Source organism: Vulpes lagopus, chromosome 19 (assembly GCF_018345385.1).
Source record: "Vulpes lagopus strain Blue_001 chromosome 19, ASM1834538v1, whole genome shotgun sequence".
Taxonomy (NCBI): Eukaryota; Metazoa; Chordata; class Mammalia; order Carnivora; family Canidae; genus Vulpes; species Vulpes lagopus.
In genome coordinates this window covers 1,560,006-1,586,752 of record NC_054842.1, presented here as the reverse complement: position 1 = coordinate 1,586,752, position 26,747 = coordinate 1,560,006, and the positions used below count along the sequence as shown (strand labels likewise).

The 26,747-nt window shown below is 45.8% G+C and overlaps 1 protein-coding gene across 6 annotated transcripts in view; it reads right to left on the bottom strand.

The window, feature by feature from the left end:
• Positions 1-3,842: 3,842 nt before the first annotated feature.
• The window catches only part of ENTPD6 (ectonucleoside triphosphate diphosphohydrolase 6), a 45,390-nt gene continuing 22,485 nt past the window's right edge, over positions 3,843-26,747 (bottom strand). For 2 of the 6 annotated variants that reach the window (XM_041734383.1, XM_041734378.1), the window contains 10 exons: positions 26,105-26,180; positions 25,401-25,436; positions 24,417-24,505; positions 23,608-23,687; positions 22,935-22,999; positions 10,673-10,774; positions 8,061-8,201; positions 6,363-6,419; positions 5,059-5,171; positions 3,843-4,947 (listed from right to left, as the gene is read on the bottom strand). In XM_041734383.1, the coding sequence (XP_041590317.1) occupies positions 4,849-4,947; positions 5,059-5,171; positions 6,363-6,419; positions 8,061-8,201; positions 10,673-10,774; positions 22,935-22,999; positions 23,608-23,687; positions 24,417-24,505; positions 25,401-25,436; positions 26,105-26,180 (858 nt within the window). In that variant the 3' untranslated portion in view covers positions 3,843-4,848. The other 4 variants (XM_041734379.1, XM_041734381.1, XM_041734380.1 and 1 more) reach the window with 4 other exon arrangements.

The following is a 26,747-nucleotide window of genomic DNA, read 5'->3' as shown; positions in this document are numbered from 1 at the left end:
CACAATCCTTATCATATTGAAGATGCTGTCAGAGTCCCATCCACCCGAAAACCTCTTTCCAGGACTGCATGTGATCTGGAATAGGAAACACAGATTTGGCCTTCATCCCTGTTCCTGGCTCTCAGCTCCTCAAACCCTTGGGACTTCCTAAGCATTTAGAGGAAAGGGAGCAGCTTTTATTATAATACTTAGTCTTCTGTCTCAGAGACCATTCAACCACACCTGAATTTGTTAATAAGGTGATTTATGGAGAGCCCCTAGGTGACCAAAGGGTGGCAGGACAGTTGCCAAGGGGAATTACCTGCCTTCAGGTAATGAGAAGGCTCAAGCTCAGTTGGTTGAGTGTCTGACTCTGTTTCGGCTCAGGTCATGATCTTATAGGTTGTTGAGATGGAGTCCTGCATCAGGTTTCGAGGTCAGTGGGGAGTCTGCCTGAAGATTCTCTCCTACACACTTTTCCTAAACCTTAAAACCTTAAAAAAAAAAAAAAAGTTTGGAACTTTCAGCCTCCCCTATTCCTGACCTCTGGGACGGGAGAGGGCCTGGAGATTGACCTAATCACCAACAGTCAATGATTTAATCAAGCCTACATAATATAGCCTCCATAAAAATCCCAAGTAGAGATTTGGAGAACTTCTGGATTTTGTTTTAAGATTTTAAGTCATCTCTACACCCAGTGTGGGGCTGGAATTTACAACCCTGAGATTAAGAGTTGCATGCTCTACCAGCAGAGCCAGCCAGATGCCCCATTCTGGTTTAACTAACACAAGGAGGTGCGAGGAGGGGTGGCATACCCAGAGAGGACATAGAAGCTCCGGACCCCTTTCTCCATGTCTTACCCTGCGTGTCTCTTCCACCTGACTACTCATTTGTATCTTCTGCAATAAATCAACAATAGAAGGTAAACTTTTATTCTGAATTCTTTGAGCCTGTTTAGTAAATTATGGAATCTAAGAAGGGGGTCGTGGAAACCACTGACTTAGAGCCAGTTGGTCAGAAACACAGAACCAACCTGGACTTGTGCCTGGTACCTGAAGTGGGGGTAGGGGCACCTGTGTGGCCTGCACTAACTCCAGGTGGACAGTGTCAGGTTGAATTGTAGGCCATCCAGTTGATGTCAGAGCATTGCTGGGCATGGGGCAGATCCTGCATGTCTAGTGTCAGAGGGAGGTCCTGAGAGCAGAGGGCTGAGTGGGCAGCAGAGGAGGAAGAGGTTTTTTTCTCCACAAGGATGAACTGACTGCCCTAGGGGCTTCAATCATTCCTCATACCTCATGTTCTCCAAACAAGTTACTAAAACAAATTTATTGCACTGCACTTGCAGTGCGGCTTCCCTGTTAGGCTGTTCCTGATGTGGCTAGGATTCTGCACACTTCTGAAACAGCCCTTCTGAAACTGCCTCATTACTTTATAGCCAGCCATGATTTTATCTAAAAATGGTATTATCTCAGTTTAAATATCACATTTGCCTTCCAGTGACTCTAAAACGGTCCTACAAATCAAATCCACCTTGAAACAATGATTTGCTGTGCCTGAGGGTATTCATAAGCACATATTGGGAATTCTTAAAGTAATAAAAACAAAACCATAAAAAAAAAACAACCCAACAGTGTGTTAACTTTTAAAACTTATCTGTGGGGATCCCCAGGTGGCTCAGCGGTTTGGCGCCTGCCTTCGGTCCAGGCATGATCCTGGAGACCCGGGATCGAGTCCCGCATCGGGCTCCCTGCATGGAGCCTGCTTCTTCCTCTGCCTATGTCTCTGCTTCTCTCTCTATGTGTTTATCATGAATAAATAAATAAAATCTTTAAAAAAAAATTAAAAAAAATAAAACTTATCTGTGGGGAAGCCTTTCTAAATTATGACACAAAACCTGGAAGTTATCATGATAAATTTGTATAAAAATATAAACTAAATAAATTTAAGTACATAAAAATAACTGTGCATTGCAAAAAAATCATAAGGTCAAAAAAATAACAATAAAATGGGGAAAAACTTGCAATACATTCTATCACAATGGCTAATTTAATATATAAAAATCTCCTAAAACCAGAAGAGAATGACCACAGTCTCTCAGAAAAATCAGTATGGGACACAGATGTTTCATTGAAAACGAAATGCTCTTAAACCTTCATACAAGATGAATTAGATCTGTGCATAGTAAAATTACCAGTTATTGTTTACCTGCCTAAGGCAGAGCAAACAGTGTGGCTGTAGCTTTGCTGGTGAGGAGGGCTCAGGGAAGCTGGCACCGAAGCTGCCAGGAGGTTGAAGTTAAAACTGACAACATAGTCACCATTTAAAACGTTCCAGCTCTTGGCGTTGGCAATGTGAGGATGGCTCCTTGCACATGGACGTGGCACTTGGAAACAGCCCAATGCCGTGGGGCCCTGTCATCTAGCCATGGCAAGGTGGAGGCAGCTCAGTGCGCACACTGACAGTGTGGCTGTTCTGAGGGCTGAAAGGTGCAGGACACATGTGTAGGGGGCATGCCAGGAAGACCTGAGCACACAGATGCACATGTCTTCTGTGAGGTACACGGAGGTGACAAAATTCTTACTGTCTTCCTAGTTGGCATCTTTTACATGCTAGGATATGCATATGCACCTACTTTTTAAAAAAAAACAGAGCCTACTCTATAATCACAAAAGACAGAAGTAAATGATTTGCATACTTTGCTGGGCCTGAAAATATTCCATGACTTATTTGGTGATCTTTTGGGAAACTTCCAGTTGTTTCCACTTTTTCAGACGTGAGATCACTAACCTATAAATGGACCAAATCAATTTTCACTTTTACCTTCATGCATATTTGATTCCCAGCCTCCGGAGTTATTTAAATATGTAAAACGGTTGGATATTATGGAAGGAAAGGCTGGCGAGACCCTGTCAAGGCAGGAGTGACAAGGAGCTAGAAGCTGAATTCTCCTGCCCTTGTCAAGCGAAGGTTTCCTAGCTGTAGCTCAAAGGTGGCTTTTTATTTAGAGGAAGCAGCTTTCCTGCTTTGTTGTTTCTACTTATGTTACATAAATACCTCCAGACATCTGCCCTAGGGTTTAAGTTTTGGGGAAACCAGTGAACGGAGGGTGGGTGGCTTCGTCGTCAGTGGTTTTTGTCCTGGGAGGTCTCCAGCCTTCTGGAATTGGGGCAGTGATGATCAGACCTCCAGATGAGGACCCTCAGGAAAGAGGGGAACTGCTCCTGTTGTGTCCTGTACACATAGCACCTCTCCAACATAAAAGGCTTTAGGCCTGGACCACTCCCCCAACCCCTGCTTCCACCCCTGGAGGGAGGAGTAAAACCAACCTCCTGCAGCATTCTGCCCAGCGTTTTCCCCCACCAGACTCCACTCGTGGGCTCATTTGGCAGTCACACCCGCCCTAGTCCTGCTGCAGCTCCAGGTGGTCAAGGGGCCAGACCCTGTGCTCCTACCCAGTCTTTCTCTGACATACGACCCCTTTCCAGCTGTTCCAGATTAAAACCAGGTCCCCACCAAGCACACTGCGATCAGGACATGCACATGCTGCACAAGCTGCGGGTCACAGTCCTAGGGAGGAGGGATCTCGGTGGGAAGTTGACGGGCTCCCCTGAACAGCCTCAGCCTCCACAGAACCTGCCACCACAGGGATGCAGGAGGGCCTGAGGGTGTCCTCCGGAAGGAGGCATGCTGAGAGGGTGTCCTTCCTCAGGAAGCATGTTGAGAAGACCTACCGGGCCACCTGTTACCCAGCCTGGGCAGTTCTTTGTTTCAGCCACAGTAAACAGGGCCCTGAGGGGCTTTCCTGTCAGTGCTGGGGTGGATGAACACTGCTGACACTCAGAGAAGAGTCCTCAGAGCAGAAAGCCTTGTAAACCATTTATTTTGGGTAGAACACATGATGTACCCTACATTTCCCACAGGAGATTTCCCATTTCCCAGTGTCCTGTGCAGCTCCTTATATCTTGGGGGGGGTGGGAGTGGGTGTGGGCCTGCACCCCAGCAGAGCTAGGAGAAAGCAGTTTCAGGAACCACAGGCTGCCTGACCCACAGGGGGTGGTGTACGTTTTCAACACTGCTCGGCTGCTATGGCTCACGGTAGCTATACATCCACTGGGGCTCAGAACACAGTAGCTACACAAACACTCAGCACCGCACAACGGAGACATCACTCACACAGCAAAGCCATAAATATTGTAAGCAGTTCATGCTCACATTCGGGCCTCCTCTGAAGAGCTGGGGCACATGAGAGGTATTTTCCCCAGCCTTTCTTCCTATTCATAGGGCCAACTCTGTCAGTTAGCTCCAAGTCATCCAAGAATCTGAAAAAACAAACCTCTCAATGACCTTACACATCCACATTCAAGGAGGTGGCAAACACATTCAAGTCCACCAGACCCACTGTCCCAGAGGGTGTGGTGGCTGCCACTCGGCCCACCCTGAGAGCAGCCAGGACAGCCTCCCTGTACAACCTCCCCACAGAGTCTCTGGGGAGAAGGTGAGGTGTGTCCTGGGGATGCAAGGACAGACCAGACAGGGGCAGGAAGATAAAACAAGACTATCACAAAGACACATGTTACAGCCACTCCAACCCCGCACACAGGGACAGGTCAAGGACGGTGAGGCTGCATCACCCTTGGCACGCGACCTTTGCCCTGTCTGGTTCACTGCCCATCTGGAGCCACGCAGGAGGCGCTGGGCCTGGGTCACGTTGCAGCCCTCTGCCTGTCCAGGGGCAGGTCTGCAAGGTCAAAGGGGGAGGGGTGGCAGCCTGAACAGCGGCCTCCCCCCAACTTGCCATGGGGTTCCACGAAGGTCTGTTCTCATGGAGATGAAGCTGCTTCTGCAAGGATGGCTAGAGTGGCTCGACCACTACAGGGCTGGACTCTTCTGTCTGTTCAGGGAGTCGATGTAATGAAAAATGGCCCCCAGAGCCCAGCTGGTCTCAACATTGTTGATTTTCCGAGTCAGCTTGAAAACAGAAAGGGAGTGGTGGAGTGGGCATAGCTGGAAGGCTGGACACAGTGCCCCCAGCCCGTCAGGCCACAAAAGGCACAGGGTCACCCGAGACACTGTCCTTACCTTCAGCACTTTGTTCTCAGGGAAGCCAAACTCCTGGAGCAGCAGGCTGATGTAGGTGAGATCCATGCACAGAAAGGGGTTGCCCTGCGGCCGGGTCTCTGCCGTGCGGCACACTGAGGGTAAGACAGCCCTTTCCCAGTCAGATTCCAGGTGGTTCACTCGTGGGCTGGGGCAGTGGGAAGGGGTTTTGTGCAGACCAGGCTCTAACCACTCTAGGTGCCCAACCTGTGCTAGGTTCTGTGTTAGCCCCAGGTCCTCACTGATTCAGATAGGACTGCAGCTTACAATAGGAAGGTGATTCACCAAGAGTATACCAAAAAGGTAGGGTCTCAAGGCCAACCAGCCTCCACTGGGCCTGGCCTCCAAGACCAAGAACATAGGTCTTGTTTTGGTGTCATGAGCCGAAAGCCACAGTCTCATAGGACATAGCTCTGCATCTGTGACTTGGGACACCCCTCCCAGGTGTGACTCTGGGCTTTCTGGGGAATGTAAACACCAACAAAGCTATCTCAGGAGATTCTATTCTTATTCTTGAGGCAGATGAATAAATCCAAAATTCTGCTCAGAACCTTTTCCTGTTGAAGAGTCATGACACCCAGTGTCCATGGGACAAACCTGTAAGTGACAAGAAAGCTTAAAAAAAAAAAGCCACTTGTGGGGGGGTACTTTCTATAGAGAAACACACGAAGTTTAACTCTTTTGATCTGTAATTGGGAACAGCAACCAAGGAGCAGAATGTTTACAATCAGCCTTCATTTCATTCCCCATCTGGCTGAATTGTGATTGGACAAAGGAGAAGAAGAGGGGTAGCCCTGGAGCTGCTGAGTCAGCCACCTGCAAACTCAAAGGGTAAGAGCTCTTCACCCTCCAACACGCTGGGCTCTGCTGTGCAGGGGTTGTTCGTGTGACGACTGTGCATTTGCTGGGATACTTTCAGGGGAAATCCCTGTTATGGTGACCTGAACTATAAGCAAAGAGGTTATCAGAAAATGTGAACTCAAGGGAGCCTGTTCCTAACTACCCTAGGATTAGAAATGTGCCCTTTTATAGCTGGGACACTGAGGCTTCCCCTCCCCTGCTGTGGTCACAAAGGACATGGCATTTCTGTGGTCTGGGCCCAGCAAATGACCCCAAGTACCTTCTCACACCTCTCAACACTCCGTCTGGCTGGCTGAATCAGAAACCAAATCCAGAAGCTCCCAGTACTGCCTCACAAGCACCAAGCTGCATCTGCCACACAGTGGGACAGGGTCCCAGCCCCTTACCCTGGCCCTTCTTACCCAGGCAGTGCAGCCGCCACTCACCATACTTTGCCGCAATATCAAAGTCTCCTACGACGAGGCTGCCTCCCTTCTCCACATCTGCAGGACAAGAACAGACACCTGGTCTGCACCAGCATTCCTGGGGCAGCAATGCCACTAAGGCTGCACCCATGAGAGGATGACCTGGGGTAGTGTGTCCAGACTGGCCACAAGCCTGGCATGAAGTGGGGCAGCAGCCCCACATACACTGATCACATGTCTGAGGTGATGTGGCTGGGGGTGGGCAAGTGTTCCATGCAGTACCACACAGGGATCATTACCACACTCATGGGTCTTAGGTCCCTGACAGGAAAGTCACCAGGATCCCTGGACCCCACAGACTGAATAATCTCTTAATTCTAAGTTAAGAAAACAAAAGTACAGAATTGGTTATGTTTCTTCGAGCTGTGGCCCTGAGTTCAGCAATGGTATTCTGGCATCAATTTTCCGAATGTGGAAAAAAAAAATTCTATAAAAAAGCCAAGTAGTTTGTCAGGTCTTAAGTCTAATGGGTAGAGTCTTTACAAAGCTCTCCAGAAGGTGAGCCCTAGGCTTCTGTGACATTCCCAGTGAGAGAGGCATGAAAGCAGTGTCCCCTAACTCTCAAGACTGGTTTCTTCAATGCACCCCAAAAACTCTCCATTCGATAGAGGGTCTTTCAAGCTGTCCCACATATTAATGTTTCATATAAGGCAGCTGCTGCTCAGTAAGCTGACTTTTCCTTGACTTTGGATATTTGCTCAGTCAGCAAATGTCATCCTTGAAGATGGATTTAATTTCTGAAAACAGATCCAAGCAGCTCTTTCAGAGCCATGTGTGACCACAAAAGGGAGTTGGAAGAGCTTTTCTGACCACCCTAGTTATCTCCTGAGGTCACTCTAGGAGGATGTCAGTTCCCTAGGGGTAGGGCAACCTTCAGCCAGGGGGGGGCTTCAAATTGCTGAGCTGATACTGGGGAGGGGTCCCTCTGAGCTAGCCTGAAAGGCTGGAGCCCCCAGCACGCTGCCAGGCCAAGTCTGGGTGTAGCAGGCCCTAAGCATTGTATGTCCATTGCTGGTGGCACAGTCCGGAGAGTACAGATCAACAGAACTTTGCTCCAGCTATGGGAACCCCACAGGGACTCTTAGGCCTGGCAGGCCAAGTAGCTACTGGGCCAGCTACTGGGAGGCACCTCAGGGACCTTGCTCTGTGCCAGAGAGACCTGGGGCCTGAGCAAGGGATGAACAGGTCACCTTCCACCTGGCCTACCCACCCCTGGCTGGATGCACTCCACACTGGGCCCAGGCAGCAGGTGGCTCAGTAAGCTCTGAGACACCACAGTACCCATAAGCTCCTGAGGGTGGTCTGTGGAATGGGCTGACTCCTCCCCATGCCAACCTGGGTGCCACATGGGAAAAGATGGCCATGTCAGCCAGAGGCCTGGGTCAGGGCAGGAACCACGATGGTCAGTTACATGGGTGAGTCAGTTCTGCCTTAGAGCAGAACAACTCGACAGCAAGTAACTGTTCCTGCAGTGACAACGTAACTTTATTAACGGGCTCAAAGACCTGATTATTTATAAAAAGAGGGCTTACTACTTTCTATATGGATGACAAGACACCTACCCTCCTCTACTTCCATTATTGAGAGTGACTGACAACATGATCACTCTCTACTGTGGGCCCTGTGTCCAGAGAATCTACACCTTGGCCCCACCCTTACCTATGAGGCCAACATTTGCTGCAAGGTCGTAATAGTAGGAAAAAGCATAAAAGTCCACATCCTTCACTTCTTCTGTTCTGTGCACTTTGTTTTGAAGGATTTCTGATATTCTGCTGGCACACAGCGCATGGAGGTTCACTACTGGGGCAAAAGAAAAGCATAAACACAATGGTAGGGAGCTCAGGCCCTGGGCCACACAGCCCCCACAGCCCTTCCCAGTGATTTGAGAACTTCACATGGAAGGTGAGGTGGGACAAGAAGCCTGCAGAGCACCTACCCCGTGTCTGGGTGCTCATCACCAGACATGCCAACAGCAACCTTTTAGGAGCCATGACACTGCGGGCCCAGGTCAAGGGAGAGAAACCCAAAGTGTGAAGGGGGCTAGAGATGGCATGGCCCTCAACCCTAAAGGATGCCAGCCTCCAGTTGTGTACAGGTAGGAACAAGGAGGAGGGATAGCCAATGGGTTCGCTTCACACTGTTTACTCTCTGCCAGCCCTTGCTGAGCTCTATATGTGCAAGGCCCTACTCCAACCCATCAGTCACACTAGAGGGGAGGCCTGCACCCTCTTTATGGAAAGGCCTTTAAGGAAATAGAGGCCTAATAGGCAGCTTGTCAAGCTCACACAGATGGTCATTAAACACCTGCTTGGAAGAATGACATAGAGAGCCCAAGAGGTAAACAGATTTTGTTATGCTATGACCCACCCCTGGACTCAGCTTCCGATCTTCCCCAGCAGACCTGCCCACAGTCTGAAGGTAGCTCCAGCCACTTCTCCCCTTGCCCTTGCGTATTGGGCTTTATTTCCCTCTATTCTCCCTTGTCTGGACAGCTACACAACCTCCTCCTTGTTCCTTAAAAACACCACTTCAGGGCCTTTGCACATGTTGCTTCTCTGGTCTGGAAAAGTGCTAATTTGTATCTGGGTGGTTCATTCCCCATCTCTTCATGTATTGGCTCAAATACCACCCCATGAAGCCTTCTCCGGCCATTATAATTAAAACTGTAATCTTCCTGACAGCCCTCCTCCCCCTTCTATTTTTTCAAGTTACTTTCTCATGTGTTTTACCAACTCCTCCCACAGAAATGTCAGCTGTGTGCCAGTGGCTGTAGCAGGGCGTGATGCATAACAAGTGCACAAGTGGCTGGCTGAGTCAGAGTGACCTCCATGGTCAATGGATAGTAAGAAGCAAATATTTGGTTTTTGTTCCTGGTTCTGGACACAGAGCTTTCAAAACCCTTGTAATTTCCTGAGTGATGAGGATGGGAGGAGCACCTTTTCAAGGATACCTAAATTTATGGAAATGAGCAGATTCTTGTTGGTGGGTCCCCAGGTGGCTTCAGGATGGACACTAGTTGTCAGAGGAGCCAACCATGTGATTAGAGGGTTGAAACTTCCAGCCCTACTCTCTGACCTCTAGGGAGAGCAGGGGGTTGGGAATTGAGTTAAATCAAGAGCCAGTGATTTAATTAATTATGTCTGTGTAGTGAAGCATCCCAGACCCTTCAACGATGGGTTCAGTGAGCTTTGTGGGTAATGGAGGGTGTTGGGAGGTGGTGTTCCTAGAGAGCCTAGAGAGGATGTGGAGGCTCCACATCCCTTCTCCAACACCTTGCTCTATGCATCTCTTCCATTTGGCTGTTCTAGTTATATCTTTTATAATAAAATAGTGATAGTAAAGTGCCTTCATGAGTTCTGTGAACTATTCTGGCAAGTTATTTGGGGGTGTTTGTGGGAATCCCCAATTTGTAGTCAGCTGGTCAGAAATATAGGAGGCCTAGGACTTGCTATCTGTTTCTGAGGTAGAGGGTGGGTGGGGGAGCCTTGTGGGACTGAGCCCTTAACTCTGCAGTCTGCATTAACTCCAGGGAGAGTCTGAACAGGATTATTCAGGGATGGACAACTGGCTGGTGTGGGGAAACTCTCACACATTTGGTGCTAGAAATAGCTCTGTTACCAAAGGCAGACAAACCTCTTGCTCATGTGCCCAGCCTGGAAACATTTCAATGTTTCTTTTAGCAAAAACTAAAGGAATACAGGGCAACAAAGACCACCCAGGTGGGGTGAGAGGGGCCAAGCTGGTGGGACAGCACATCCAGTGTCACAGGTGGGGGCTACACAGCGCAGAGCAGCTTTTCCTGTGCTCACCAGGCATTCTCAGGTGATGGGTGGAGGGACGCTGATTCCACTAATGGAGAAACTGTTTCTCCCTCAATTCAGAGATGTATTCACACTGACATGTTGTTCCTGGGCCAATAGCTTTAAGTTGGCCATTTGTCTTGGAGCAGCAGGATGTTCAGGTCCTTTCTCATTGGAGGCTTGTTAGGAAATGCAGTCTTTTGGAATAAAGTATGTGGCAACAGACAAGGGAGCCTTGTGCAGAGACCCCCTGGGAGCCAGGGGTTCTCAACGTGTTCTGGCAAGGGCCTGCTGCAGCCCTGACAGTTCCCAGAGCTACTTTCATTTCCTGGGCAAACACGGGCTTCTCTGTGAATGAGGTTTGGCAACAGTCTCCCTGCTTCTCCGAAGTGTTTTTGAATGTACGGGAGAGATGGCAGGCTGCCATTCTTAAGACTTACATACCACAGATACATGAGAACTGCACCGTACCTGCCTTCTGTCCTGAAATCCTGTATGTTATTTCAGCATGTTCCCATTCTCCTGTGAAGCCTGGCGACAAACAAGGGCTGACCAACTCTTTTCCATCCTCAGCTGAAATAAACAGAGAAGGAAGAGGCACATTACCATGACGTGAGGCACACATGTGGATTCTGCTGAGTGGAGGCCTGTAGCACAGAGGATTGTAGGCTAGTGAAGGGGAAGTTTTTACTTCTCCCTTAACTACCTACAAGAATTTAAATAGGGGTAGCCCTGGTGTCTCAGCGGTTTAGCGCTGCCTTCAGCCCAGGGCCTGATCCTGGGGACCCAGGATTGAGTCCCACGTCAGGCTCCCTGCATGGAGCCTGCTTCTCCCTCTGCCTGTCTCTCTGCCTCTCTGTGTGTCTCTCATGAATAAATAAATAAAATCTTAAAAAAAAAAAAAAAAGAATTTAAATAGGAGGTCTGGCCCAGAAAGAGAGGTGTTACCAGAGATAAACTTCTATGTAAATGACCTCTGTATAGAAGGGCAAACATCTGTTCTTTTGTCCTGTGAATCACCCTCCTCCCCTTTAAAGCTCCCAGACCCCTAGCCTATTCCTTAGCTCAGGATGACTCACAGCCCCAATCGCCCAACCTGCCCTTAGGTGTCATACTCTTCTCGGGCTCCTGTGTGTGTATATACATATATATACACACACACACACACACACACACACACACACACACATATATATATATATATAATTAAACTTGTTTTTCTCCTATTAATCTGCTTTATGTCAATTTAATTAATAGGCCAGCCAAAGAATCTAGAAGGGTAGGAGAAAATTTTTTTCTCCTCAACAGTTGGTGAGCCAGCCAGAAACTTCATTGGCTGCATACTGCCTGTTCTGGGGCTGCTGCAGCTGAGAGAGCCTAAGACCTCTGACAGGTGCGGCAGAAGGTGTTGGGCTGGCGAGACTGGGGACCTCAAAATGGCGCACTGGAGGCCAGCAACCTCCCAATAACGCAGCCTTGCCGCCCCACCCCCATCCTCTTGCCAACACCACCTTACCTCCCTACCTAACTTAGCTTACAAAGACCCGAAACCCTTGCCCTAATTGGAATGCTGCCCTGCCCCCATATTCCCATGGAAAACTCTTTATAAATCCCCCTGTGGTTTGCCTGGGTGCGACTTCCCTGACTCAGGCCTCCTCTCCGAGTCACGGAACCTCACCCGGGAGCGCTCCCCATTAAAGCACTCTCAAACCTACCACCTGGCTCTGTCTTTAATTTTCTCCGTGTTCATTAAAAGAAAACTTAACAGAAGGTAAGAATTCTTACCACGTGAGATTCCTGGATCTCTGCCTGCAGGGTCTGGTGGAAGCAAGTGGTGAGAATCTTTTTTTTCCCCTCTTCTAAATTTAGATTAGCAGAAGATATTTGAGGGACCAGTTCCTAGGGTATAATGACTCTAGTAAAGATTTGTTGTGAGCACTCTTTACTTTTTTATTGATGCTTTTCATCCCAGAGACGGTCACCGCTTTTTTGTCTCTTGTCTGTTGTGTTGTCATAAGAATGAAAACCACAGGGCAGAACACAGGCCTAGGTCCTATAAACCTTCTGTTCAAGCTGGACTCACAGACTGATGAGTTCACATTTCTCACCAGGCCACTGTTTAGACAAATGTTGCTGGGCCAATGTGCACATGAGGTAAGGGCAGTAACTAAGGGGCATCTTGGAAGCCAAAGCCGCAAAACTGGTAGGCATGGGTTGAGCACTTAAAAGCTGTTAGAGTGCTCCCTACCGAACCCAAAGACTTCTGTGTTAGGATGAGTTAGTCACACAACAGGCCAGACTGATACTGGGTCACCTGTCAAATTCAAGAAAACTTCCATGAAAGGTACTCAGTAAAACACCTCACAATCTCCAACACAGTAGCATATCCTTCCTCAGTATAGTTTGGCTCTGAGATACCAAAGGCTCAGCTAATAAAACTGTTAATATGCCTATAAGGGGTTTTCCTTTCATCCTGTTCATGTCTTGAGAGCTTGTCTTTACGACCAGTGAGAATGTTCTCTCTGTACATATCATATGCATCTCGGTGGCCAATTGAATAGCTTGGGATTCTAATACTTTAAGTCCTAAACAGCACCTTCTGCCTGACTCTGGGCCAACTCTCAGGAGTTTGTTACAGGGATCATGGTCCATAAGGGGTTTTTGTCATCTCAACCTTCACTATTTTGTTAGTGCTAAAGAAGTCCCATTCTAGTAGTGCCTGCCTGGTGTCAGATTCGCAGGTCTGTGACTAGAGGTGCTTCACATTCTCACAGGAAACTGGAGAAGAGGGATCTCTGGGCAGCTCAGTGGTTTAGCTCGGCCCAGGGCGTGATACTGGAGTCCCGGTATCGAGTCCCACGTCGGGCTCCCTGCATGGAGCCTGCTTCTCCCACTGCCTGTGTCTCTGCCTCTCTCTCTCTCATGAATTAATAAAATATTAAAAAAAAAAAAAAAAAAGGAAACTGGAGAGAGCGTTTTCACTACACCATTCTTATTGCCTATACAACAAAGGGCTTTACTTTCTTAGACTATTTCTGGGAGTAAACTTTCTGGATTTTGTAAGGGTTGCATCTTTTTGTCCCTCTTCTGGGACACCTCTTAAATTAATGGTTAAGCCATAAAAAGGCTTACTGGTTTGCGCCACTTTTGAGATTAATGTAAGATCCTGCTCACCAATGGCCAGACGATGGATATTTTGAATTGACAGTATTTGAAAGAAAGAAAAATATGTTTGAGAGCTCTCGTCCTAAATAACTGTCTTATTGGTACCTATGGAAAGATTAATTAAAAAAAAATAGACACAGAGAGATATAACAGGTAAGCTTTAGGGATTCATTTCTTAGTAAGATGGGGGAGGGAAAAACAAATTAGACTCAGAACAAAAATTAAAGTCCCCATTCAACATCAATTTCCCTTCTTAAAATCTCACCTTGTCTCCTCAGCAAATTCTCTTAACTCCCAAACTTCCCCAGAACATTCCTTAAACACCTAGCTGCTTGTTTTAGCTGCCCTTTCCCTACAAGATTTACAGAGAATACTGCAGCCTGACCTCTAAGCCTAGGATATACAGGTTACTCATGTAATTACTAAAAGCCAGAGAGCAAATTTAACAGAAGCACCCACAGGGGAGAATAAGGTTTACAAAGAAGGCTCATTTTGCAGGTCTCTATAATCAGGCTCTGCCAGCTTCAGGCCTTCCTGTGTAATGTCCTCTGCAGCTATATCCTAGGCCTGAATAATTCCCGTCGCCTAGACAGCAGTGGATTTTTTCAATTATAAAGCTCTTAAAAGACCATAAAAACCTTGACTTTCAGAGGATCCTACCAATTTAAAAGAGGAGTTAAACAATGTCCATCACAACCCCACTCATAGAGACCTTGTTGGACAGCTAAGGGGTGTTCTTCTCATCCATGATGATGATTATATTGTAGTTATCAGACAAGCCAGACAGCCCTCTGGAACCAACACTATCCTCTACCCCCGCCCCCATCTACTCCAGAGGAAACAGATGACTAGCATTTCTCCTAGGCCGTCCTACAAATGATCAGCTGAAAGCTGATGTTAGGGGCTGATAGAAAGGCTTTTCTTCCTAAGGCGAAGGTCTAAGGTTAAAATGTACACTCAGAAACAAGGCCTTTGTTAAAATGCTTTATACAGACTTTATAAAGACATACTGCATTAATCCCCCAAAACATCTGCTGTTTGTCCTGACTGAAAAATGACAAGATATTTAAGAGTTTTTTAAATAGCTCTGTGGTTGGAGACTGGCCAGACTGGAAACTGATATTCAGAGCCTGATAGGATTTTTTAGGTCTCCTCCTTTAAGCTAAAATGAAACCACGTACCCAGAGGGAAAGAAAAACCTTCTGAAGCCTCTGTAAAAGGATTGACTAAAACATCCCAACTCTCTAAAACAAACAAACAAAAAACACTGAAGATAATGTAGTTGGATGAGTGGATCAACCTATGATGTCATTTAGGCTGCAACCCTATTCTTTTAAGGAATTGAGAGCAACTGACTTTATCTTACAAATTTTTTACAAAATTAAAAATGCAGCTTTAGAGGCAGCTGAAAGTTCACCTGTTCCAATCGCACCCCCCCCCCCCCATTTATCTTAAAAGACCTCTAACTTGCCCTCTTCCTGTGCCTTTGAGATTTAAAAGTTAAAATACAAAATTCAGGGTGATAATTCTTATCAGAAGAAAAAAGAGGGAATGGTTACTTAGAACTGAGCCTCAAGGGAAATTTTAAGTGTATGGAAAAGCTGTAAGATCTCAGTTTGCATCTGTCAGTATGTTTATGTATTCTATATATGTACTGAAGTTGGGTACAATCTTCTATGTCCAAATGATATCAACAAAACTAATTTGTAAAAAAAAGCTGTACTTAATTGTTTTAAAGAAATTAAGTGCTTATATAAACTGAATTCTCAGGAATATATCAGTAACCAAGGACACCTGGTGGGTTCAGTCGGTGGAGCCTGTGACTCTTGATCTCAGGGTCCTGGGTTTGAGCCCTACTTTGGCGTAGAGTCTACTTTAAAAAATTAAAAAAAAAGTATTTTTTAAAAAGAAACTAACCCAAATGTTTTTCAAGTCATGTGATCTAGTATTAATCCTTATTTTTGTAAAGATTTATTTATTTATTCATGAGACAGAGGGTGGGGGGAAGAGACATTGGCAGAGGAAGAAGCAGGATCCCCACAGGGAGCCTGATGTGGGACTTGATCCTGGATCCTGGGATCATGCCCTAAGCCGAGGGCAGATGCTCAACCACTGAGCCACCCAGCCATCTCCAAGTATTAATCCTTAGTAAATAAAAACTAGTTTAAGTTTTAAGATAGGCATATCTTCAGAAGTTACCAGTATGAAATATAATACTTTATTCTACCTCAGTTTACTAAAGGTCAAATGAGTTCAAGCTATCTCTTACAAAAATTTGTCAGCAAGAAACATAGCTTGGGATAATGGCTGACTTTGTCTAGTGTCTCACGGAGCAGTCTAACAGTTGTTAAGAATAAGTAAATTCAATAGACATAAGTAGTATAAAAGCTTCTTAGGTGAACTTTTTAAAAGCAATAATTATGTTTTATGGTATGTGTACTTAAAAATGGTTTTCCCAAATCTTTCAGATAAACTGAAGCTTTATTTTTTTTAAAGATCTTATTTATTTATTCATGAGGGAGACAGAGACAGACAGAGAGAGAGAGAGAAAGAGAGAGGCAGAGACACAAGCAAAGGGAAAAGCAGGCTCCATGCAGGGAGTCCGACGTGTGATTCAATCCGGGGACTCCAGGATCACACCCTGGGCTGAAGGCGGCACTAAACCACTGAGCCACCTGGGCTGCCCTAAACTGAAACTTTAAACTTTTGCTAACTGATGAATTAAGTTAAATTCACTAAATATCTAGACCATCTTTAAATAAGATAAAGCACAGGATATAGATTTATATGCTTTTAATTGCTTAACATAGATTTATACACTATTACTTCCTTTTATAGAATAACTGAAAGGTTTTTGGATCATGAGTAAGCATGTCTCTAGAAATTATTAAATGTATTCATTAAGTTTGCTGTTCTAAACAATGCTGGTGTGACACAGTTCACTACTGTTTACTTCATAGTCCAGGGTTCTAGAATTAATTCTAGTTAATATATGTAACTAAAATTAATAAAAACAATATAAGAGAAACAACTCTGTATGCAAAGGTTTATTTTTGGTAAGAAGAGGCATGAGGTGTGAAGAGGCTTTCTTTTTAAGATTCTATCCATTTATTTGAGATAGAGAGCGTGCACATGCACATGTGCACAAGCAGGGGGAGGGGCAAAGGCAGAGGGAGAAACAGACTCACTGCTGAGTAGGAAGCCTGATGTGGGACTCGATCCCAGCACCCTGGGATCATGACGCAAGCTGAAGGCAATGCTTAACTGCCTGAGTCACCCAGGCACCCCTAAAGAGGATTTTTGTTAAGGAAATAAAGTAAATTTGTCCCAAGAAAACTGGTTATTTACAGATGGGAAAGAAGAGAATAAAGACTGATTAAAAGGAAAGCTGGAGGGATCCCTGGGTGGCGCCTGCCTTTGGCCCGGGGTGTGATCCTGGAGACTCAGGATCGAATCTCACGTCGGGCTCCCTGCATGGAGCCTGCTTCTCCCTCTGCCTGTGTCTCTGCCTCTCTCTCTCTCTCTGTGTGACTATCATGAATAAATAAATAAAATCTTTAAAAAAAAAAAAAGGAAAGCTGGAAAGACAGAAAAATCTTACCTCGTGTGGGTAAGCTGGCTAAAACTGAATGAACTGATTTCAATGGTTATCAAATGAAGCTTTACAATCAGTAGTGTACTTATATGAAGCCAAAATTAAATGTTCTTTCACCTGCCGAAAGGACACTTTTCTGGGACTACCTGTGAAAGGCTTTTTGTCACCTTGTAAGTAACCATTCTTCAAAAAGCAGATATTTCATCAAAATAATTTTCTGTGTTTTATCAGGTCTTTGAATAGTTTTGTTCACAGCTGTGTAACATTTTGTATTTGCCCTTAAAATCCTTTTTCATGGGCAGCCCTGGGGGCTTAGTGGTTTAGCGCTGCATTCAGCCCAGGGTGTGATCCTGGAGACCCAGGATCGAGTCCCATGTCAGGCTCCCTGGATGAAGCCTGCTTCTCCCTCTGCCTCTGTCTCTGCCTCTCTTTCTGTGTCTCTCATGAATAAATAAATAAATAATCTTAAAAAAAATCCTTTGTCACTTTGGTTAAATAGATAAGCATAATGATCTGTGATCCTATTTAGTCAAGTGTCTAAATCTCGTGAAATTTTTGACAAATTTCCAAAATCAAATTCTAAATGAAATCTTTTATGCCCTTAAACTCAGTTTGAGATTTTCAAGAGGGCCCCTAGGACATCTAAAAAATATGCTCTCTCTCTTTATAAAAAGAGATGTTACACGGAGTTTATCTAGTATGTTAAATACCTATTAAGCATGTCAAGAAAGTGATGAAAAATTTTAGGTTATACTATATACGTAAACGTTATTAGTGTCAGGTTTAATCCGGTTAGTAGTGAAATGAAAGAGAGAGGCCAGGCAAAAGTTGGTCGAAAAAGGCTTTTAATGGGATACACTCTGGGGTGAGGTTCCACAGCCCGCAGGGGAGAGAGAGAGAGCAGGGGAGTCGTGGGCCAGGAGAGTCACCCCCAGGCAGGTCGCAGGAGGGTTTATGAGGAGTTTTTGGCGGGAGGGTTGGTAGGGAAATATGGGGTGAGGTTTCCTTATTTGGTGGTGTTTTTCAGGTTTTCAGTCTTTTCCTGGTCTTGTTTTTTTTTTTTTTTTCTGGTTAGGGCAAGGGTTAGGGTTTCGTAAGCTAAGTTAGGGTAGGGCGGCAAGCGCCATTGGCAGGAAGATGGGGGTGGGGCAGCAAGGTGGCGTTGGCGGGAAGATGGGGGTAGGGCGGAGTTGTTGGGAGGTTGCTGGCCTTGGGTCGGCCATTTTGAGGTCCCCAGTCTCACCAGTCCAACAATTAGCATAAGTATTACAGAAGTTTTATGAAATTCCTAAAATTCTGATATGCCCTGGTATAATGTTATCAATCATAATTCTAGCTGTTAACTTAAAATATTGCATACCACAGAAATAACCAGACTTGTCAGGTCTGCTACAGTGAACTCTCATCAGATCTTTTACAATGGGCATTTTAAGTCTTTTGTCACTTACAGTTTCACTCTGATGTTTTGTGAAAGTGTTCCTGCAAAAGCACTTTTCTTCAAGGAGATTCAAGAAAAGGACTTCGGACAGGTGAACTTGTCAAAAATTTGTCAGAAACCTGGAGGTTTCTGAAAACCTTAAAGACCATAAAACTGGGCTTGGCTATGAATTTCCAGAACTAAAGGGAAAACTGGATTTAAGGGGAACAATTATTAAGTACATAGAACTGATCAAACTGAGTAGGAAGATTATCATTTTTATGAGTTGTTTGAAACACTGCCTGTTCTTTTATGTTTTGTTTTTCCAGATTTAAGGAAATTTTTTACTTTTTCTATCTGATCCTTCCACAATTTGAAAACCCAGTGAGGGTAGCCCGGGTGGCTCAGTGGTTTAGTGCCACCTTCAGTCCAGGGCCTGATCCTGGAGACCTGGGACCGAGTCCCACGTTGGGCTCCCTGCATGGAGCCTGCTTCTCCCCCTGCCTGTGTCTCTGCCTCTCTCTCTCTCTGTGTCTCTCATGAATAAATAAATAAAATCTTTAGGAAAAAAAAAAAAGAAAACTCAGTGAATATTCTTATTCTCCTGGCAATGCACCTCATGCAGTTATGTGCATGAGTTTAGTAAGAATCTGTTCTTGTGTATCCACACACAACTGGAAACACTGGTTATACTGCAAAGGCTTTGACTGGAATGTCATATTTGAGAAGGATATGTGTAAATTCAGAAATGACCAGACAGCTTGAAGGAACTAAGGCTGACTTTATGAAGCCAATGAAGCCCCATGGAAAAAACAGCCTGGTACCTTGCTTGCAGGGTTCCTACCATCCTTACCAGGTGAGTTAAAAAGGTTGTTTCCTGGCAGGCACAAGAGATATTTTTGGAGATCTAAAGAAAGGAATTCACTCAAATCTACAGGTATTGGAGGTAAAGTCTAATGGCCTAGGTTTGACTTTCTAGCTTCAACAGGCTTTTAAAAACTTCAACTGGAGATTCCTTATGAAAAGTTCCAGCAAAGAGGATTAAAAGAGCCTAAATAGTCTATCCCTATTCTTGCTGCACTTATGCAAGTAATCAGACCAAATTTATTGAAACTAGACTTAATCTGCAAATAAATTAGTCTTACTTATCTTTGGTAGAAACGGGGTGACTGTGCAAAGAAAAACTGTTTCAGTAGAAACCACGGTATACACTATAGGTATGAGATTCTACTCCTGCCGTCTTCGAGGTTTTGTTGTCTGCCTGTAACTTGGACTGGATCCTCATTATTTTACTTTCCTCTGGTATTTGGCTGTAACTCTCCGAACCAACATTTCCAGTTTTTCTCCCTCCCCTTTGATTTGGAATCACTGAGAACTAAAATTGCCTTTTTTTCAAAGCCATGCAACCTAGGCTGGATGATTTGATATTCACCTGAGAGAAACCACAACAGTTCATGTATGGATAATCTTCATGCCTACTGCTGTATGGACCAATCAGAAAGATCACCAAAGACATTCAAACTGCAACAGGAAAACCTATCAGTTTGCCTCTGCCTACCCTCACTCTGTCTGAAGGTGCTTCAAGCCAGACATCTAGAAATCTTTCCAAATGTCTGCCTTCAGAACACAGTAACTGGGATTATAATCTGTTCCAATCATTAACCATTATTTTTTTTATTAAATAACTGATTTCTGGTACCAGAGGCCTAACTTTGTGAACCCTCCCTGCATCACCACCTCCTGAAATGAGACACAACGGTCTAAATGAACCCATCTATTATCGGGACTAGGAGCCTGGTTCAGTGAGATGGAGCAATCTGGCAGCTTGAATTCTGGACTGTGACTTTTTTTTTTTTTTTAGGATTTTATTTATTTATTCATAAGAGACACAGAAAGAGAGACAAAGACATTCACAGAGGGAGAAGCAGGCTCCCTGCAAGGATCCTGATGCAGGACTTGATCCCAGGACCCCGGGATCACACTGAGCCAAAGACAGATGCCTAACCACTGAGCCACCCATGTGCCTGGACTGTGAAACTTCTTAGGGAAATTTCAAAGACAGGACTGAGAGGAAGTAGAATACATCATCCCAAAATATGCCACTTTGGGATGCAGACTATTTTGAGCTAAAGGCAATCAAGACCCAGCTGATTCAAGAAAAACATTTACCTTTCTCTGAACTACCTAAAAGAATTTAAATATGGGGTTTGGCCCAGAAAGACAGCTGTTACCAGAGAGAAGTTTTTAAGAATGACCTCTATATGGAAGGGCAAACATCTAATGACCAAACATCTGCTCTTCTTATTGTACTATGTATTATCCTCCCCCCTTTAAAGCCCTAGACCCCTCTTCTCCCCCTTAGTTCAAGACAACATATAAGCGTCAATTGCCTGACTTGTTTTTGGGTGTCATATTCTTATGGAGCTCCTGTACATACAGAATTAAATTTGTTTTTCTTATATTAATCTGTCTTATGTCAACTTAATAGACAGGTCAAAAGAATCTTGAAGGGCAGGAGTAAATTATTTCCTCCCGAAAACTAGTAATGAAGGTACTGGAGATTGGGGGGGCCCAAAGGAAACACACTTCCTTTTGCCAGATGAGACTTGACCTGTGGAAACATTCCAGCTCAACTAGTAGAGGCAAGCCTTTCTCTATCACAGAAGCTACCCCAGCCTCTTCAGTTCTAGAGACATAGCCAATTCCAACTTACATGCACTGAGGGGGCTTCAGGGTTCAGTCATTGGGCCAAGTGCTGTTTGGTCAATTGTCACAACCACTCTAATAGAAGGGGAGCCAACAGCACCCAGTTTTATAGATGAATGAGGCTGCAAGTAACATGGCAGGCCCCGGACAATGCCACCATGCCATGTTTTTGTGCTACCCCACAACACAAAATCTGGGGCCCCACAAATAACAAAGGAAGCATGCTGGCTGGCCTCCAAGGCTGGCCCCACAATGCCACCTCTCAAGGACGTGCATGCTGAGAAGTGAGTCCCTATGCCTGCACTTGATTCTGGCCTGGGCCTGCTCTCACCAGCGGAATGTACAGGGATATGATGGCACGTGACTTTAGGGCAGTCTTCCTTCCCAAGCTGCCAGGGAAAATGCAGGCTGCTCTGATGGAGGAGGCCACGTGGAGGAGCAGTGAGGTATAAGACATTCACCCAGCCACCCCAGCTGTCACTACACAAGACCTTAGGGGTCCCAGGAGAGGCACTGCCCAGCTCAAGCCTGTGCCCTCACAAGATACTGTAATAAAATGACTGCTGTTTCAACCACTTAGTTTGGTGTGTATTTGTTGTGCAACAACAGATAACACAACAGGGAGATGTTTCCTCTGGGGCAGAAAGCTGTCCATACCCTTCTTGGCAGGTATTACATACAGCCCCATATGTTCATGCAGCTGATGGGATTTTAAGGCTAGCCATGGACAGGCAAATGGGTACCTGCCTTCTTCCTGCTGGCTAAATTGGGGTTTTCCAGCCCCAGAGTGAAGGCTGCAGGTGTTTCTGAGATATGGACATGTTTTTGGTTTGCAACAGAGGGAATTCCATAATGAGATTAAATACCAGTATTTGAAATAAGTGAACATATACATGAAGATAAGTGAAGATATACATGAAAAACAAAAATTCCGGTTGAATATTACCGCCTGTCAGAACCACCAGGCCCTTGGAAGAAGTGCAGAGAAGTGCTAGGCCTGTGGAGGGGAGCAGGTGTGCGGCAAGGAGAGTCAGGCCTGAGGGAACGACATGTGGCTGGAGGGTACACATGGGCTCACATGCTCACGTCTGGACCAGGGGCATGGGTTAAAGTCTTTGGATTGACATTATCAGGAACGACAGGCCAATGCCAGCCTTAGAGCAGCACTCCCTATTTCCAAATTGGGGCACGGTGATCCCCTAATACCTCCTATGAGTTCATGTACCCTGGTGGCCAGCACCATCTCCTCAGCCAGGAAAGATCAGAGAAGACCTGGAAGGAAACATCCTAACCTGATATAGGCTCTGTCTCTAGTCTAGTTCTCTGTAGGAAGGGCCAAGTCCATGTTTAATGATCCTTTCACAGAGCAAGAGAAAATGGAGGGACATTCTCACAACATTAGAATAACTGTAATGAGGGAAAAACAATCCCCAGCTCCATGGCAGCAGCCACAGAATCATGTCCCGTCCTGTACTGTCATGAAGAATAAGGTTTCCTTTGGATCCTTAAGAACCAGTCCACTCCAAATGCAGCAGACGACTAAACACAGTTACTTGGTAGCTAAAATTGCAGAGCTCAGTGTTTGAGAAATGAATTCTCTAGCATCTCTTCCTTCTAAAAAATAACTTAGCATATACACACAGGTAAAACATATCACCATCTGTCACCATCATAGTGGCAACGAGCTGTGGGGCACATTCTTCCACACACATCCCCCCTGGGCTCCCCTAGTCCTGCGAACCAGGGCCCACTGGGTTGCTGGGACGGTAGCAGGCAGGAACATCTTTCCTGAGGGGTTCCTCAAGCCTGCTGAGCAAGGAGGGAGGGCTCTGAACTCTCATTCTACTCACCAGGTTTCCCCTCCATGCCACCCAGAATTGCGAGCCGCGCTGACATCAGTCCAAGCCCCAGGTAGCTGTAGAAAGAAAATCCTGGGTAAGGGGGGCTGGCCTGTCATGGGAAGTGCCTGGTAATATCTTCAATTCTGCCTCAAGTATGTTCACCTGGCCTGAATCCAAAACAAGTGGGAGAGAGGGGAAACCTGTGGCAAGGCAGATTTTCTGTTTCGAGAAGCCTCCCTTTGTGGAGTTTTGGGCATTTATTACTTGACAGGAGCTTGCCTAGGAGCAGTGGATGCCAGTGAAGGACACATGCTCCCTCATCTTTATGGAGTATGTATGCTTTACATCAAGAATGTCCTGAAGGTGCCAGGTGGTAAACAGATGGCCCAGAAAATTCCTGCAGAATCCATGGCCTCTTTCCCACCTTTGAGAAACCTCCTCCAAAGCAGAGCAAAATAAGCACACACAAAATAAGAAATGAAATTTTACTGTAGGTGAATTGAAAAATGAAGCAGGGAGAAAGCAGGAGAGGAAGGTGTCATAAGGGAGGAGGAAGTGCTGGAGGAAGAGTCTCAAGCAAGGGGGTTTCCTGTTCCTGACCAGGGGCTCTGGTTACTGCACAGGCCTAGCTGAGCCACATTCCTGGATGGGCAGCCCCCTCACCCCCACTCCCAAAACAAACCTGTAAGAATAGAGCTTGTAGGTCCGATTAAACATCTGGAGTGACGTCAAGTAGCCAGGTGGGGAGGTCTGGAGGGTGTCCTGAAGAAGAACATGAGGGGTGCTATCCTTCCTGTTGACCTCTCATTTGAAAACACCAGTATATTCATAGATGTATTCAATTAAATTAGTTTTTCACTGGGTGACATGTTGCAAAAGAGATTGAACAAGCCATGAAAAATAAAATGTCTAAAATGAAAACCTAAAAGTGTCCAAAATGAAATGTTTTTTCTTCTTATAAGTAACATTTACCATTCTGACAAATATGGCCCAAGCAAGACAATTATGAGTAAATTTAAATGCTCTTCCATTAAAAATTAAAAATAATAATAAAAAAGTGGTGGGTGAGGAAGGCACTGTGCTTAAAGCAGCAGATGGTCTAGATTAGAAGTGTTTTCATCTCTTCACAATGTCCTATCACACAGGGCTTGAGGTTCTCTCCCCTTCTGGGAGCCAGACTAGGAGCCAGGCCCCTTCTTTGGCTTTCCCTGGGGGAGGAGGGGCATCTCACATCCTATGGCCTTGAGGATTCCAGGTAGTATCTAATCTATCACTCCACTAAAAATAAAATGTCCATTTATTTCCCCCAGGCAGAGTTAAAATCAAGTGTAAAAGTACTGACTGTGAATGAATCTGGCCTGGAGGACAAGAACTGACTGCACAGGTCTAGACGTACCAGATCAACGGGCTTCTCCTGAGGGGCTACACTCCTGGGGGGGTAGGTGGCCTTTGGAGGGTGGGGGCCACAGTGGGGAGGCAGGGGCCAGTTACCTCAACTCTTGGAAGGAAGGTGATCTGCGTGGATCCGCCGCCCAAATCCAGCATACCCACACTGCTCCTTCCAGGGGTTTTCAAACTGCCTGGAGCACAGTAAGTAGAAACCAACACAGTAATGTCACTTTAGTAAATAGATGAGAATAGCCGAAAAAGTGAAGAGTTCAGGAACCAACCCCCCACCTCAGTGGAAAGAAAAACAGAGAACAGCTGTGGGTATTTAACAATCTTCATGGAAGGATACAGACGTTTAAGGGACATGAACGTGGCTCCGCCAGCTGTGGCTTTAATTTAAACAACAGGACAACACTGACCTTTAGCAGAGACGTGGGACCTGCCATATCACGGCTCACCCCCAGAGACACCGACATCCCCGATGTCCCTTCATGCCCAGAGGTATGCCTTCTGCAGCACCGCACTCCTAACCTGTCCCCTAACATGGCTCTCCACCCCACAGGGGGCAAATTCTGCTACACAACTTCTTTTTCATACATATGTCACACACACATTATTCTTTGCCATGATTACAATAAAGGGACAAAAATCAACCAGTACTGAGAATAATCTAAGAAAAATGACTCCTTACCACCTTGTTCCAAGAACAGAAGTTTGTTTCCTGCTCTACCTAGAGCAGAGGAATTCAATTCTAGTGACGAGCATTCCTACCCCATTTAATACCTAAGGTATGACTGGTTTTATTCATGACTTCCCTCAGACAGGAGAGGATGGGGTCCCTGGCAGAGGAAGCTGCAGAAGAAGGGGCAGGAGTTATGCTGGAGAAAACCAGGCCTACAGAGAAGCTACTTTTCCTAGCATTTTTATCTGCAAGGTCGATGTGTGCCCTACCTGCCCTACACTGGGCCAGCAACACTGGAGAAACCCAGCGGGTTATTTTAAAGGGTGGATATGAGACCTTTGTTGTCCAGAATGGCACCTGTGATCTGTGAGCTTTGGGGGTGGGGTGGGGTGGGGAGAATGTACCTGTTAGGAAGTTGACAGTGATCCATGCTGAAACACCTACAAGAAAAGGTCACAGCACATGAACCACCTGAGATGCTGTAAAGGAAACATGCACTCAAATGACCACTTTTAGATTCTAGGAGTTCGAAGTGAGTGTCCTTCACTCCTCCCTCAGACCAGCTACAGAAGAGGCATCAGTCGTCAAGTCACCCAACAGTTTCTGACAGACTGTTCCAGAAGATGCCAAACTAAAACACTACAGCACTCTGCCAAATGTCTCTGCTTCCTATTCTTTATCATGAACTTCCTCTTTTTGAAGAGAACCAAATGTTGCTCTCCCCTTCCTTCGTCATATTTTAAAAATCAGGGGCTGGTGAAGCACCTGATGATCTCTCTCTCAGCATTAACAATGTAATAGCAAACTTCTAAATGTATAGCAATTGGAGATTCTCCCTAAATTTTCTTAAAGCTGAAAACATCTGTTTTCAGAAACTTCACCTGTGCCAGATTTGGAGCTAGTCAAGATGACACTGTCTCTAATATTGGTCCCCCAAAGCTCCTCGGAGACAGTTAAACTGTGAATGGAGTAGGGCCATCACTTTAGTTCTTGCTTGCCCACTTCTGACCAAGGAGAAAGCACCCCCTTGGGATGCCAACAGCAGCCCTGCACATGGTCCGTCTCCCAGGACAGCCTCATCACAACAGAGAGCTTCTGGAGATCCTACCTTCATCTGTTCCATTCATGATGGAAACACAGTCCTCTCCTACAAGGAAGGGTGATGCCTTAAACACTTCTTTCACCTAGATGTAAAGGGAGACACATCTTTATATTTTACAATCTAAACTCAAAGCTCCCAATTACACTGTGCTTTTAGCAGATCGTAACAAAACAGCAGAGGGCGTTAGCTGGTGCTGTGAAATAACAAAGCTTATTTTTTTCTTTTATAGTTCTGTAGTCCTCTGCAAGTGGTATCCCTTATCTACTGCCTGTGCTGGCAGAGGTAGATGCTATTCTGAAGAGCCCTGTCTTAGAGCCACACTGGGCTGGAAGAGCTCAGGGGCACCTTGAGTGTGCTGGGCCCCCAAACACTGCCTTGCTTTAGACTGGAGATGAGGCACTGGAAACCCCTCAAGGCAGAGCTCAGCCTGGGACCCAGGAAAACCTTGCACCGGGGAGGTGAAAGCAGTGAGCAGCTGCCTCTGGGTGCCTTTGCTTCCCCATTTTTGAGCAAGTACTGACACAAAGAACCTTTGGTATCTGCACATCTCAATCGCACTATGGCCCACGTTCTGACCTGAGCATGTAAGGGTAACTCTCACAAGGGATCCTGACCAATGTGCAACAATTCATCATTTAGCGGCTGCATA